This window comes from Heterodontus francisci, chromosome 20, assembly GCF_036365525.1.
Source record: "Heterodontus francisci isolate sHetFra1 chromosome 20, sHetFra1.hap1, whole genome shotgun sequence".
NCBI lineage: Eukaryota > Metazoa > Chordata > Chondrichthyes > Heterodontiformes > Heterodontidae > Heterodontus > Heterodontus francisci.
This window is the reverse complement of record NC_090390.1, coordinates 66,820,854-66,834,767: the sequence shown is the minus strand read 5'-3', so window position 1 is coordinate 66,834,767 and position 13,914 is coordinate 66,820,854. Positions and strand designations below refer to the sequence as shown.

The 13,914-nt window shown below is 44.0% G+C and overlaps 1 protein-coding gene across 1 annotated transcript in view; it reads right to left on the bottom strand.

Annotated features, from left to right (window-relative positions):
• Positions 1 to 13,914, bottom strand: part of ccdc172 (coiled-coil domain containing 172) — a 111,720-nt gene that overhangs the window by 11,056 nt on the left and 86,750 nt on the right. The window contains exons 5-6 of the mRNA XM_068053286.1: positions 12,878 to 12,979; positions 8,997 to 9,099 (exon numbers count right to left, since the gene is read on the bottom strand). Coding sequence (XP_067909387.1) covers positions 8,997 to 9,099; positions 12,878 to 12,979 — 205 coding nt within the window. The remainder of the gene's footprint in view (positions 1 to 8,996; positions 9,100 to 12,877; positions 12,980 to 13,914) is intronic.

The window sequence follows — 13,914 nt, the reverse complement described above, 5'->3', positions numbered from 1 at the left end:
GGAAATGAATATACCAGGTTGTAATATTTACAGGAAGGATTGGGAAAATGATAGTGGGAGGAATAGCCTTAGTGATAAAGGGTGAAATCACTTAAAAGATGAGAGGATGTAACAAGAGGTAAGCAGTCAATGGAGACTTTCTGGGTCAAATTAAGAAATAGAAAAGGGCTTAAGAATGTAGTGGGAGCTGTGTATAGGCCCCCTGGTAGCAGCCATGAAGTGGTAGAGTGTATCAATGCAGAGATTAAACAAGAATGTAGTAAAGGCAGAGTGGTTGTAATGGGGGATTTTAACTTCCATATAGATTAGGAAAAGTAGATAAGCTCTTATTAGAAAGGAAGAAAATTTCTTGTGCTTTCAGGATAGTTTTCTGCAATAATATGTCCTTAGAACCAACAAGGGGGCAAGCCATATTAGATTTAATAATGAGAAATGAGCCAGAATTAGTCAACTGTCTAATGGTGAATGGACATCTATCTGACAGCGAGCATAACATTGAGTTAAATGTTGCATGTGAAAGGGAAAAACTCAGAACAGCTATTAAGGTTCTAGGTTTAGGTAAAATGGAAGAGGGGTCTCAAAATGGATAACTAAAATTAACATAAAGCTTGAGTCTACTGAATGGCTTTTAAATTTTTAATGACAGCTAAGACACAGAGCATAACCATAGATCGTAACGTAAATTGAATGCATCATGAACAGAGTTGGAAGTTTAGAATTTGGTGAGAGTAGGAATTCAGTGAAAAGGGGGAAGGAGGTGCTTCTTTTTGTATTTAACACTTATAGTGGTTTGTGTAAGCTTGAGGCAGCTCGTAGAGCAGCAGATTTAAACAGCATGCGAGAACCTGCAGCAGAGCCTATTGGGGGAAGCAAAGTGGCAGACATCAGACAGAGGATAAACTCAAAGTGTCATGTAGTCAGCATAGAGTAGCACAGGTAAGTTGGATATGTAGGTAAACCTATTCTCCGACACTCTGCATCCCTATCCTTACATTTAGAAAGTACAATGTAACTGTTGAGTAGGATCAGTTTCTGCAGATCCTCCTTCCCCATCTCACCTGTGTTCCCCTTCCCCTGTTCACTATCAGTCATTCTGATCCTGCACCTCTATTTGAGGTGTAACCGAGCTCTGGAACAATCTACCCAGATACTCCTCCCTGTTCCTTATGTATCAGAGGGTTTCCAACTCGCACTCCAGCTCACTGTAGTGATTGGGTCGACTTGGCCTATATTTACTAGAGTTTAGAAGAATGAGAGGGGATCTCATAGAAACCTATAAAATTCTAACAGGACTAGACAGGCTAGATGCAGGGAGGATGTTCCCAATGGCAGGGGAGTCCAGAACCAGGATATGGGGTATGCCATTTAGAACCGAGATGAAGAGAAATTTCTTCACTCAGAGGGTGGTGAACCTGTGGAATTCTCTACTGCAGAAGGCAGTGGAGGTGAAATCATTAATTATATTCAAGAAGGAGATAGATATATTTCTTAATGCCAAAGGGATCAAGGGATATGGGAAAAAGTAGGAACAGGGTACTGAATTAGACCATCAGCCATGATCTTTTTTGAATGGCGGAGCAGGCCCGAAGGGCCGAATGGCCTACTCCTGCTCCTGTTTTCTATGTTTTCAATTACTCTGAGCCAGACAGGTTCGAGGCTAAGACATCTAAAGTTGTCATGTTTGCTTTATTTTTGTTTTATCCGCGATACGTTTCACTTCCATGCATGCGAGGTCTAAGCCTGTATTTTCATATTTTTTGCTATGTAAATTCATAGCATGATTACAGAACAAACAGAAAATACCCTCCATTTGTTTCAGCTACTGGTTTTATCAGTGGCAGGGTAACACCTCCCTAGACTTTGGCTTAGGCTTTAACTACCAAACAAATTTATAAAACAATAAAACAAATGAATTGTCGCAGCAACAAGAAATACTTTTATAACAGTTATTATACTTAATTAGACCTTTAAGTATTAGAAAATAATACTTTGAAAATGGTGTGTGAAATTATGACACATGTAATATTTTTAACAGTTCCTTGCTTTATCTCACGTGTCCACAATAACAATGGTAGAAAGAATTGCCACACAATTATTGTGAAGGCAAAATCGCACCTCCACAGTGAGGAACAGTGTCTTTTGCATGGTGTAGCAGTCCTACCGTGCTAAGTGGAGAAAATCAAGGTCAGATCTAGTAATCCAAAACTGGGAGAATTCACAAGAAACTATGGGAGATCAGCAAGGATTGAAGCCTGGTTCAATGGAGAGTATAGAATGGCATGCCAGCAGCAGCACTATGATATGTGGTACCAAGCTAGTAAAACTTTCACACAGGGATACCTGCACACTGAACACCAAAAGCAGCATGCTAGATAGAGCCACATGGCCCCATAATCAATGACTCAGAGCAAAGCTTTGTGGCTCTACCAATTCCAGTCAAGAATGGTAGCAGACAATCGGACAACTAACAGAAGGAAAAGGTTCCATAAATATTCTCATGCTCAAATATGGCGCAGCCCAGTACATGACTGCAAGAGACAAGACTGAAGTGTCTACAGGTTTCTGCATCCAAAAGTGCTGAGTGGATGGTGCTACTTCATCTCCTCCCGAGTCCTCGCCAGATGCCAGTGGCAGCCAATTAAATTTAATTGATGTGACATTACAAAGTGTCAGCCTACACTGGATACAGCAAAAGCTATGGGCCCTGACAACATCCCGGATATAGCGCTGAACCAGAAGCAGTCATCATCTCAGCCAAGCTGTTCCAGTACAGCTATGATACTGACATCTATCCAACAGACGACAAACTGTCCAATTATATTCTATCCTCAAAAAGCATGATAAATCTAATTTGCAGATTACTGCCCTACCAATTGTTCCCCAATCATCAGCAAAACAGCAGAAGGAGTCATCAACTGTGCCAGCAAGCAGCACATACTCACTAATAACTTGCTCATTAACACTCAGGTTGGCTTCTGCCGGAACCAGTGGCTCCAGCCTTGATCCAAGCATGGGCAAGCAAGAACTAAATACTTGAGAAATTTATGCTGCATTTAATAGAGTCCGAGAAAAGCTAAGAAGCCTTAGAAAAGCTAACTTCAGAAGGAACTCTTCCCGGTTGCTGGAGTCATACAACTTGGATTTATACAGCATATTTAACATTGAAAAAATGTTGCATGACCCTTCAAATGCTTGATAAGAAACTAATAGTGAGCCAAAGAAAAAGATTAACAGTGGTGAGCAAAGAGAGGTTTATGAAAAGAAAAAAAGACTTGCATCCATATAGCGCTTTTAATGACCACCGGATTTCTCGAAGCACTCAACAGTAATGAAGTACTTTTGAAGCGTAGTCACTGCTGTAATATAGGAAATCAGGGAGCCAATTTGCATACAGCAAACTCTCGCAAATAGTAATGTGATATCAGATAATCTTTTTTTTTGTGATGTTGACTGAGGGATAAATATTGGCCAGGACACTGGGGATAACTCCCCTGCTCTTCTTCAAATAGTGCTATGGGATCCTTTACATTCACCTGATAGGGCAGATGGGGTCTCAGTTTAACATCTCATCCAAAAGACAGCACCTCCAACAGTGCAGCACACCCTCAGTACTGCAATGGGGTATCAGCCTTGATCTTCGTATTCACATCCTGGAGTGGGATTTGAATCCCAAACCTTGTGACTCAGAGGTGAGAATGCTACCAACTGGGCTGTGGCTGACACTTATGGAGGGACTTAAAGACTGGAAGGGAGATGGGCAGGTTGGGAAAGGAAGATGGTTGTGGTTATTGGTGGCTAATCATCGCGGCACAAGGACATTACTGCAGGTCTTCAGACAATTCGATTCACTCCACGTGATATCAAGAAACAATTGAGCACAGGCAAAGGCTACGGACCCTGACAACAATCCAGCCGTAGTGCTGAAGGCTTATGCTCCAGAACCAGCTGCGACTCTAGCCAAGCTATTGTAGTATAACCACAACACTGGTATCGATCTGACAAAGTGGAAAATTGCCAAGGTTATCCTATCCACAAAGAATAAGACAAATCCAATGTGGCCAATTACTGCCCCAACAGCCTACTCTCAATTAGCAGTAAAATAATGAAAGGTGTCGCCGACAGAGTTATCAAACACTTACTTGCCAATAACCTGCTAACTGAAGCCCAGTTTGGGTTCTGCCAGAATCACTCAGCTCCAGACCTTGAGCCAAACATTAACACAAAAGAGCCGAATTCCAGAGGGGAGGTGAAACTGACTGCCCTTGACATCAAGACAGCATTTGACTGAGTGTGGCACCAAGTTGCACTAGTAAAATTGAAGTCAATGGGGATCCGGGGAAATCTCTTCGCTGGCTGGAGCCATATCAAAAGAAGATAGTTCTGGTTGTTGGAGGTCAATCATCTGAGCCCCAGGACGTCCCTGCAGGAGTTCATCAGGGAAGTTGCCAAGGCCCAACCATCTTCAGCTGCTTCATCAACATAAGGTCAGAAGTGATCACTGTGGTGTCCAGTTCCATCTGCAATTCCTCAGATAATGAAGCAGCAAGACTGGCCAACATCCAAGCTTGGGCTGATAAGTGGCAATGAACATCCACACCATACAAATGCCAGGCAAAGACCATCTCCAACAAGAGAGTCTAACCACCACCCTATGACCTCCAGTGGCAATACCATTGTCGAATTCCCGGCCATCAACATCCTGGTGGTGGGGGGTTTGCCATTGATCAGAAACATAACAGGATGAGCCACATAAATACTGTCACTGCAAGAGCAGGTCAAAGGCTGCATATTCTGTGGCGAGCCTTTCCACTACCTACAAGGTACAAGTCAGGAATGTGAAGGAATATTCTCACTTGCCTGAATGAGTGCAGCTCCAACAACACTCAAGAACATTTACACTATCCAGGACAAAGACTCCCGCTTGATCGCACCCCATCAACCACTTTAAACATTCGCTCCCTCCACCATCTGCACAATGTGGCTGCAGTGTGTACTATCTACAAGATGCACTGCAACATGTCGAATCTTCTTCAACAGCACCTCCCAAATCTGTGATCTTTACCAACTAGAAGGACAAGAGCAGCAGGCACACCTCCAAGTTACACACCATCCTTACTTGGACATATATCATCACTTGGTCAAAATCCTGGAACTCCCTACCTAATTGCATGGTGGGAATATCGTCACCACGCGGACTGCAGGAAGGACGGTCAGCACCATCTTCTCAGGGCAATTAGGGATGGGCAGTAAATTTTCACCTTGCCAGTGACACCCACATCCCATGAATGAATTTTAAAGAAAAAAGTTCCTCAAGGCAGTACCTGCAGCCCAATTTTCTTCAACTGTTTCATAATTACCTTTTCTCTATCATGAGGTTATTCCATAATGTCCAGATGGTCCTCCATAGAGGATTCATGGTAGCTAAGTCCTGAGATGAATCTGCTGCCAGCTAAACCTTTTGTTTTGCTGTAATAGATAACAAAGCTCTCAGTTCTTCAGCAAACCTGCTTTGTGCAGATAGAACTGTGGTTTTTTTAAAAAAATTCATTCATTCATGAGATGTGGGCATTGTTGCCTTTGAGAAGATGGCGGTGAGCTGCCTTCTTCAACCGCTGCAGCCCATGTGGTGAAGATACTCCCGCAGTGCTGTTAGGTAGGGAGAGTTACAGGATTTTGACCCAGCGATGAAGCGATGGCGATATATTTCCAAATCAAGATAGTGTGTGACTTGGAGGGAAACTTGGAGGTGTGGTGTTCCCATGTGCCTGCTGCCCCTTTCTTTAATTTATTCGTTCTTGGATATGAGCATTGCAGGCAATGCCAGAAGTTATTGCCCATCCCTAACTGCCCTTTGAGAATGTGATGGTCAGCCACCTTCTTCAACCACTGCAGTCCATGTTGTGTAGGTGCAGTGCTGTTAGGGAGGGAGCTCCAGGATTTTGACCCAGCAACAGCCCTCGTCCCTCTATGTGGTATAGGTTATATGTTTGGGAGGTACTGTCAAAGAAGCCTTGTCAAATTAGTACAGTATATATATTCGTATGGCTGGGGAAGCTGTCATAGTTCGAAGTCACGGTTAACAATCCATTCAATGTCTACAGCTGATGCAGTGTGAATGGTTGTGGTGCCACCAGGAATGGATCTCTCAAGGCAAGAGTTCAATATGTGGGCGATGGTCTGATTTGGATGGCCAAAGTCAAAATTTGAGCTGGTTCTCACGTTCCACTTGTGAAGCAAGTAGCCACATCTTCCCTGGCCTGTCCTCATTCAGTTGCAAGTTGTCCAGATTTTCCGTGGGAGGTTGAAACCTGGGACTTCACCACTCAGGTCAGTTACCAGGTTGCGGTTTTTTTTAAAAGAGATACAGCACTGAAACAGGCCCTTCGGCCTACCGAGTCTGTGCCGACCATCAAACACCCATTTATACTAATCCTACACTAATCCCATATTCCTACCACATCCCCACCTGTCCCTATATTTCCCTACCACCTACCTATACTAGGGGCAATTTATAATGGCCAATTTACCTACCAACCTGCAAGTCTTTTGGCTGTGGGAGGAAACCGGAGCACCCGGAGGTAACCCACGCAGACACAGGGAAAACTTGCAAACTCCACACAGGCAGTACCCAGAATTGAACCCGGGTCGCTGGAGCGGTGAGGCTGCGGTGCTAACCACTACGCCATTGTGCCACCCCTGGTAGCAGTCAACCAGGAGTGCTCCATCGAGAGGTGGGGCTGTCATCAGTTTGTAGGGTGTTGAGTGCGTTCCAGTAGGGCTACAAGATTTCAGGCGAGTGTGTGCTTTTTCTTTTGAGGTCCTGTGTCAATGCGAGTGCTTCATTAGCAGTCAGCCAGTGGTGTTCTTTGAGGAGAATGTTTTCCCTGCGGACATCAGGAGGTTAATGTGTGCTAGCACAGGAAGCCACTGGAACTATGTTGGTCTCAACGTTCCAGAAATAATCCTCATGATTTCCCGGAGGTGGACATCTACAACAAAGAAAATTACAGCACAGGAACAGGCCCTTCGGCCCTCCAAGCCTGCGCCGATCCAGATCCTCTATCTAAACATGTCGCCTATTTTCTAAGGGTCTGTATCTCTTTGCTTCCTGCCCATTTATGTATCTGTCTAGATACATCTTAAAAGACGCTATCGTGCCCACGTCTACCACCTCCGCTGGCAACGCGTTCCAGGCACCCACCACCCTCTGCGTAAAGAACTTTCCACGCATATCCCCCCCTAAACTTTTCCCCTCTCACTTTGAACTCGTGACCCCTAGTAATTGAATCCCCCACTCTGGGGAAAAAGCTTCTTGCTATCCACCCTGTCTATACCTCTCATGATTTTGTACACCTCAATCAGGTCCCCCTCAACCTCCGTCTTTCTAACGAAAATAATCCTAATCTACTCAACCTCTCTTCATAGCTAGCGCCCTCCATACCAGGCAACATCCTGGTGAACCTCCTCTGCACCCTCTCCAAAGCATCTACATCCTTTTGGTAATGTGGCAACCAGAACTGCACGCAGTATTCCAAATGTGGCCGAACCAAAGTCTTATACACCTGTAACATGACCTGCCAACTCTTGTACTCAATACCCCGTCCGATGAAGGAAAGCATGCCGTATGCCTTCTTGACCACTCTATTGACCTGCGTTGCCACCTTCAGGGAACAATGGACCTGAACACCCAAATCTCTCTGTACATCAATTTTCCCCAGGACTTTTCCATTTACTGTATAGTTCACTCTTGAATTGGATCTTCCAAAATGCATCACCTCGCATTTGCCCTGATTGAACTCCATCTGCCATTTCTCTGACGTTTGTGTGGCGGCTCCTGAGCCAGTTTAAGCAGCAGTATTCTGCTATTGGGTAGACCATGGTGAGTGAAGCAGTGCGTAGTGTGTTGGCTCTGCTACCCCAGGTGGTACCGCCAGCTTCCTCATGGGATTCACTCTTGGCTTGACCTGGGCTCCAGTGTTCTGGAGGTGTTGCTGGTAGGTCAATTTACGGTCAGTAGTGATGCCAAAGTATTTTGGCATTGGGTCGTGGATGAGTGTTCAGCCACAGAACTGGATGCGAAATTCTTCCCTGGCCTTCGAGTTGTACAGGTGGAAGGCTGAAATCACAATCTTGGCAGCATTTGGTCAGAGTCTCCATTTTCTGAAGTAGGCTTCCAGAAAATATGGATATTCAGTGAATGTGGGTGGGTTGAGACAGCAACCTTCACGTGGTCCTTCTGTTACATAAGTTTTCCAACTTGAAAATCTGCGAACTAACGCTGTCAAGAAGGCAACTAACCCCCGGTTAGCGGGCTCCCGGTCCAAGCAATAAAAATCCACTGGAAAATGGATTGCTACAGTGCATCTTGTAGATGGTATACATTTCAGTCATGTTGTACCAGTGGTGGAGGGAATGCTTCATATAGTGGATGGAGTGCCGATCAAGCGGGTTGCTTTTTCCTGAATGGTGTGGAGCTTCTTGAGTACTTTTGAAGCTGCACTCATCCAGACAAATGCAGAGTATTTCATCACATGCCTGATTTGTGGCTTGTAGGTGTTGGAAAGGCTTTGGGGAGTCAGGTGGTGAGTCACTCGCTGCAGAATACCCATGTCTTTAAATTCATGTAAGAAGCTTCCTAAAATTTCAATGACATTGGGTCAAATTCCCAGAACTACTACCTAACAACATTGTGGAAGCACCTTCACCATTGACTGCAGCAATTCAAGAAGGCCTACCACTACCTTTTGAAGGGCAACTAGAGATGGGCAATAAATACTTGCTTAGCCAGCAATGCCTACATGTGGTATAGCTTCATTCCAAGAATGAATTTTAAAATAGAGTGATAATTTATGGTTAAAAAAAAATTATTTATTTGTTACAAGAAAAAGGAACCTCCTGCACCAGCGAGAAAATGTCCCAATTATATTTTGAAAAAGCCTCAATCAGGAGAGGATGAAAACTAAAAAGTAAAGATAATCAAACCTAAGTCTGCTTACCGTAAAAACTCATGGTCTGTCTGTGGTTTTTGGCAAACATTTACTTTTTCTTCTTCTAAAGCTTTTGTATCAAAAACAACTTTAGTCACCTCATTTTCAAGACCTGCAAAACAATGGAGGTAATTTTCACCATCTGCAAGGGTAGATAGGTTGAGTGAGTGGGCAAAAATTTGGCAGATGGAGTTTAATGTAGGAAAGTGTGAGGTCATGCACTTTGGTAGGAAGAATCAAAAGGCAGACTATTACTTAAATGGAAAGAGACTCCAAAAACGTGCAGCAAAGAGGGATCTGGGTGTTCTTGTGCATGAAACACAAAAAGTTAACATGCAGGTGCAGCAAGTAATTAAGAAGGCAAATGGAATTTTGGCCTTTATTGCTAGGGGATTGAGTTTAAAAATAGGGAAATCTTGTTACAACTGTACAGGGTGTTGGTGAGGCCGCACCCAGAGTACTGTGTACAGTTTTGGTCCCCATATTTAAGAAAGGATATACTGGCATTGGAGGCAGTTCAAAAGAGATTCACTAGGCTGATTCCTGGGATGAAGGGTTTGACTTATCAAGAATGTCTCAACAGGTTAGGCCTTTATTCATTAGAGTTTAGAAGAATGAGGGGTGATCTTATTGAAATGTAGAAGATTCTGAAGGGGCTTGACAGGGTAGATGTTGAGAAGATGTTTCCACCAGTGGGGTAATCTCGAACTAGGGGACACAGTTACAGAATAAGGGGACACTCATTTAAAACTGAGATGCGAAGGAATTTCTTCTCTCAGAAGGTAGTGAATGTCTGGAATTCTCTACCCTTGAGAGTCATGGAGGCTAGATCACTGAAAGTATTTAAAGAGGAGGTAGATATATTTTTGAAATATTGGGGAGTTGAGGGCTATGAGGAGCTGGGACGAAAGAGGAGTTGAGGTCTGGGGCAGATCAGCCTACTCCTGCTCCTATTTCTTATGTTCACCAACAAGGCAGGTATCTGGCAAAACAGAAATAATCCCCGTTGCATAATTCAATATCCTCTGTAGAAATCTGGGAGGAGCAGGAGATAGAAATTCAGGGCTACAGTACCCTCGAGTGCAACAGGAAGTTCTATGCTAGCTCTAGCAGTTGGCTGCAGGAAGCAACACTATTTAACTCAAATTTAAGCAATAGCCCAATTATATCTGATCACTCCTGTGGAGGAGGAATTCCATAATGTCCTGGCCTTTCACAATTTGAGATTAACCTCTTGCTACTCAGCTCAAATTTTTGTTGTCTTCATTTACACATTTAACTCACTTAAATTGCAATCAGTCTAGCTGAAGCTAAATCCAGCTTTTCTGGACTTTTACACTGTGCTGATATCTTACAGCTAGGGATCAACTTTTATCTGCTCAAATTTATGCTGACTAATTTATAAAATAACCCAATGCTATTGTAAAGTGTCTGGAAGTACTCTGGATTGTTTTTGGATGTGCTATGGTGAGTTCCTTGATTTGCCAGAGAGTGCTGCTGCATCCTGACAGAGTCTGTACAGGCAAATGCACATATGGGAGCAACAGCGACAGTGCCTCTGGGTCTGCAGCATGATTGGGGAGATGGAGCAGGGGCTGCGGAAGGGGCATGCTCTGCACCATGCCCTCTGCCAACTTGAATTTGGACTCCTCCATGCTGCTTAACAGTGACAGGAGGTACCAAGCGTCTCAATACCATGCCCATCAGCAGTCTATGTGCCACCCTATTGAGGTCCTCACCTGAGACCACTGCGGCAGAACCCGTCTGTAATCTCACCCTCCGAAGAGCTAGGAAACAAACCATCCTTTACCTTTGGCCTGGCTGCAGCCCACACCTGCCCACATGACTCACCATATGCTGATCCTAACTCTATACTAGCCTCTGAGAGACATGCAGTGCCAGTATCTGAGCTGGAGGCTGCAAGTATCAGATCAAGTGACGGGGCCTCTTCATTAATGATGTGCTGTTTGCACTCTCTCTTCCTCCTTTGGCTGCTGTGACTGGGCAGGCAACAGTTCTTGGGTGTCTAAAAGCAGGAAGTCAGAAGGGGTAGGCTGAGATGAGGGAAGTTTAGGCTTAGGGAAGGAAAAATGGGGTGGGAAGCAAGAGGTCCATGATCATACCATCTGCAGCTTGCACAACATGCCATTTAGCAGGATGAAGGTGAGCTGGGATTTGAGAAGGGGTATAAGGCAGGGACATTCATTTCCCAACTCGCCAGAGAACGAGGTTGCAGTCGGGTTCTGCTGCAGAGGACTCAGGTGAGGACCTCAGTAGGGCGGCAAATAGAATGCTGATAGGCATGCATATTGAGATTCTGGGTACATTGGTTGGCCTGCCAGCCAACTTCCTGTCACTGTCAAGCATCCGTGGAGAGAGGGAGAGGTCTCTCTTAAAGGGAAGCGGCACTGAATAATGGTAGAATTTAATTGATGGAAAAGTGAACACCAAGGCAGATAGAGGGTTCCAGGGTGACAGATGCAGCACTGGAGGCATTAGTGGTGGAATTGGGCAGGAGGGAAGACGCCAGGGTTCCATGGGGAGCCAGGAGGCCCTCGCGGACCACCCTTAGAAAGGGGTGGGAGCAGGTGGCCAGGGAGGTCAATGCCCAGTGTCTGGACCTGAGGAGGGGGGGTCAATACACAGTGTCTGGACTCAAGGACCTGGCAGCATTGCCATAAGAAATGTCATGATCCCACACTGATGATCAAGGTCAGAACATTCATCTTCATATAACATCTCCTAACCAACACTCCACTAACATATGCGGTGCAATGCATCACACCATAGTCACTCAACCAGCAGCAGCCCCTGACACTCAGGACTCATGGCTAACATCCAGATAACCTCACTCTCACACATTTACCAATGATGCCAGCCTCACACCCACCTCTTGCAGCTTCCACAAAATTCCAGCCATTCAGCTATGGCAAGAATATCACCTGAGCACAATGCTGCACAATCACTGATATTTTGCCCGCTCTCTTTCAGAACAAGGTGGCACACAATAGAAAGTAGCAGATCAGAACTGCCAGAGGTCAAGGCCGACTGCATCTCCTGAGCTCATGGAGGAGGTGGCTCTATGGCGCTGGCAGTAACAGAGCCCATGTCATCTGGCATCACTGGGAACATTAAGGATGCCAGAAATGTTCCTGATCTGCTGAGCATTTCCAGTATTTTGTGTTTTTATTTCTAATCCACTGCTCACTCTCCTATTCCTAACTTAGGCCCCAGCCACCCACTCCATCACCCCCATGACATATTGTTTCTTTTTTTTTAATTCATTCATGGGATGTAGGCGTCACTGGCCAGGCCAGCATTTATTGCCCATCCCTAATTGCCCTTGAGAAGGTGGTGGTGAGCTGCCTTCTTGAACCACTGTAGTCCATTTGAGGTAGGTATACCAACAGTGCTGTTAGGTAGTGAGTTCCAGGATTTTGACCCAGCGACAGTGAAGGAACAGCGATATAGTTCCAAGTCAGGATGGTGTGTGACCTGGAGGGGAACTTGCAGGTGGTGGTGTTCCCATGTATTTGCCGCCCTTGTCCTTCTAGTTGGTAGAGGTCGCAGGTTTGGAAGATGCTGTCTCAAGCTGTGATCCCCTTCCCAGCACTGCCACAATGCACTGTGTGCGCTACTTAACTTCCCACCTTAAGCCTCAGCCTGATGCAAAATACTATGTCTCGAACCTTACTTCCTCCCCATCCTATTCATTGATTTACTGTGAGCAACACTATGGGAGATTTACGGGTAAATAATATAGCTAATTAAGATTATAAATTCTGAACATAAACATTTTAAACAATTTTTTATATCAATGCTAGTTAGAAATTATGCTTCACTAATAATAAATGACTGTTAAGTGTGAAAACTGAAAATAATTATATAACCTTGATATTTGTCCTGGAGTTGTAGAATTTCTTCTTTTAACTCATTTTTCTGGTTTTGGAGAGCATTCAAATGAACATTTTTTTGTTCAAAACATTTCATATCTGAAACCACATAATGCACAATAATAAAATCATTACTTGTTGCATTTTTATTTTAACTGTTATTCACCATGAACTTCATTGTTTTAAACTGAGCTTCGACAAGGTTTTATTTACTTTGGATCTTTAATGCATTAAAAATATCAAGATATCAAACTAGCAATGTGACCTTGCTGAGATAAAAGGTGCTGGTCTAGAAATTCTGAGCAATATCATGTATTTTTCTACTGCATTCATTCGCTTACTGTGAGCAACACTATGGGAGATTTACTGGTATATATTATAGCTAGTTAAGATTATAACGTCTGAACATAGATATTTTAAACAATTTTTATATCAATGCTAGTTAGAAATGATGCTCCACGAATAATAAATGGCTAATAACTGTGAAAACCGAAAATAATCAAAAATTGGCAACATCCTCATAAATCTCTCTACCGTCCCTAGTGCGATCACATCCTTCTTGTAAAGTGGTAACCAGAATTTACACAGTACTCTAGCTGAGGCCGAATGAATATTTTATACCATTGTAGTATAACCTCCCTGCTCTTACATTCTATGTCTTGGCACAATAAAGGAAAGTATCCCGCATGCCTTCGTAACCACTTTATCTACCTGTTCTTTTACCCTCAGGGATCTGTGGACATGCACTCCAAGGTCCCTCTGTTCCTCTACACTTCTCAGTATCCTACCATTTATTGTGTATTCCCTTGCCTTGTTTACCCTCCCCAAATGTATTACCACACAGTTCTCCAGATTGAACTCCATTTGTCATTTTTTTGCCCACCTGACCAGTCCATTGCCATCTTCCTGCAATCTACAGCTTTTCTCTTCACTATCAAATGCACAATCAATTTTTGTATCATCTGCAATTCTTAATCATGCCACCTAGATTTAAGCCTAAATCATTGATCTACACCACAAAAAGCAAGGGACCA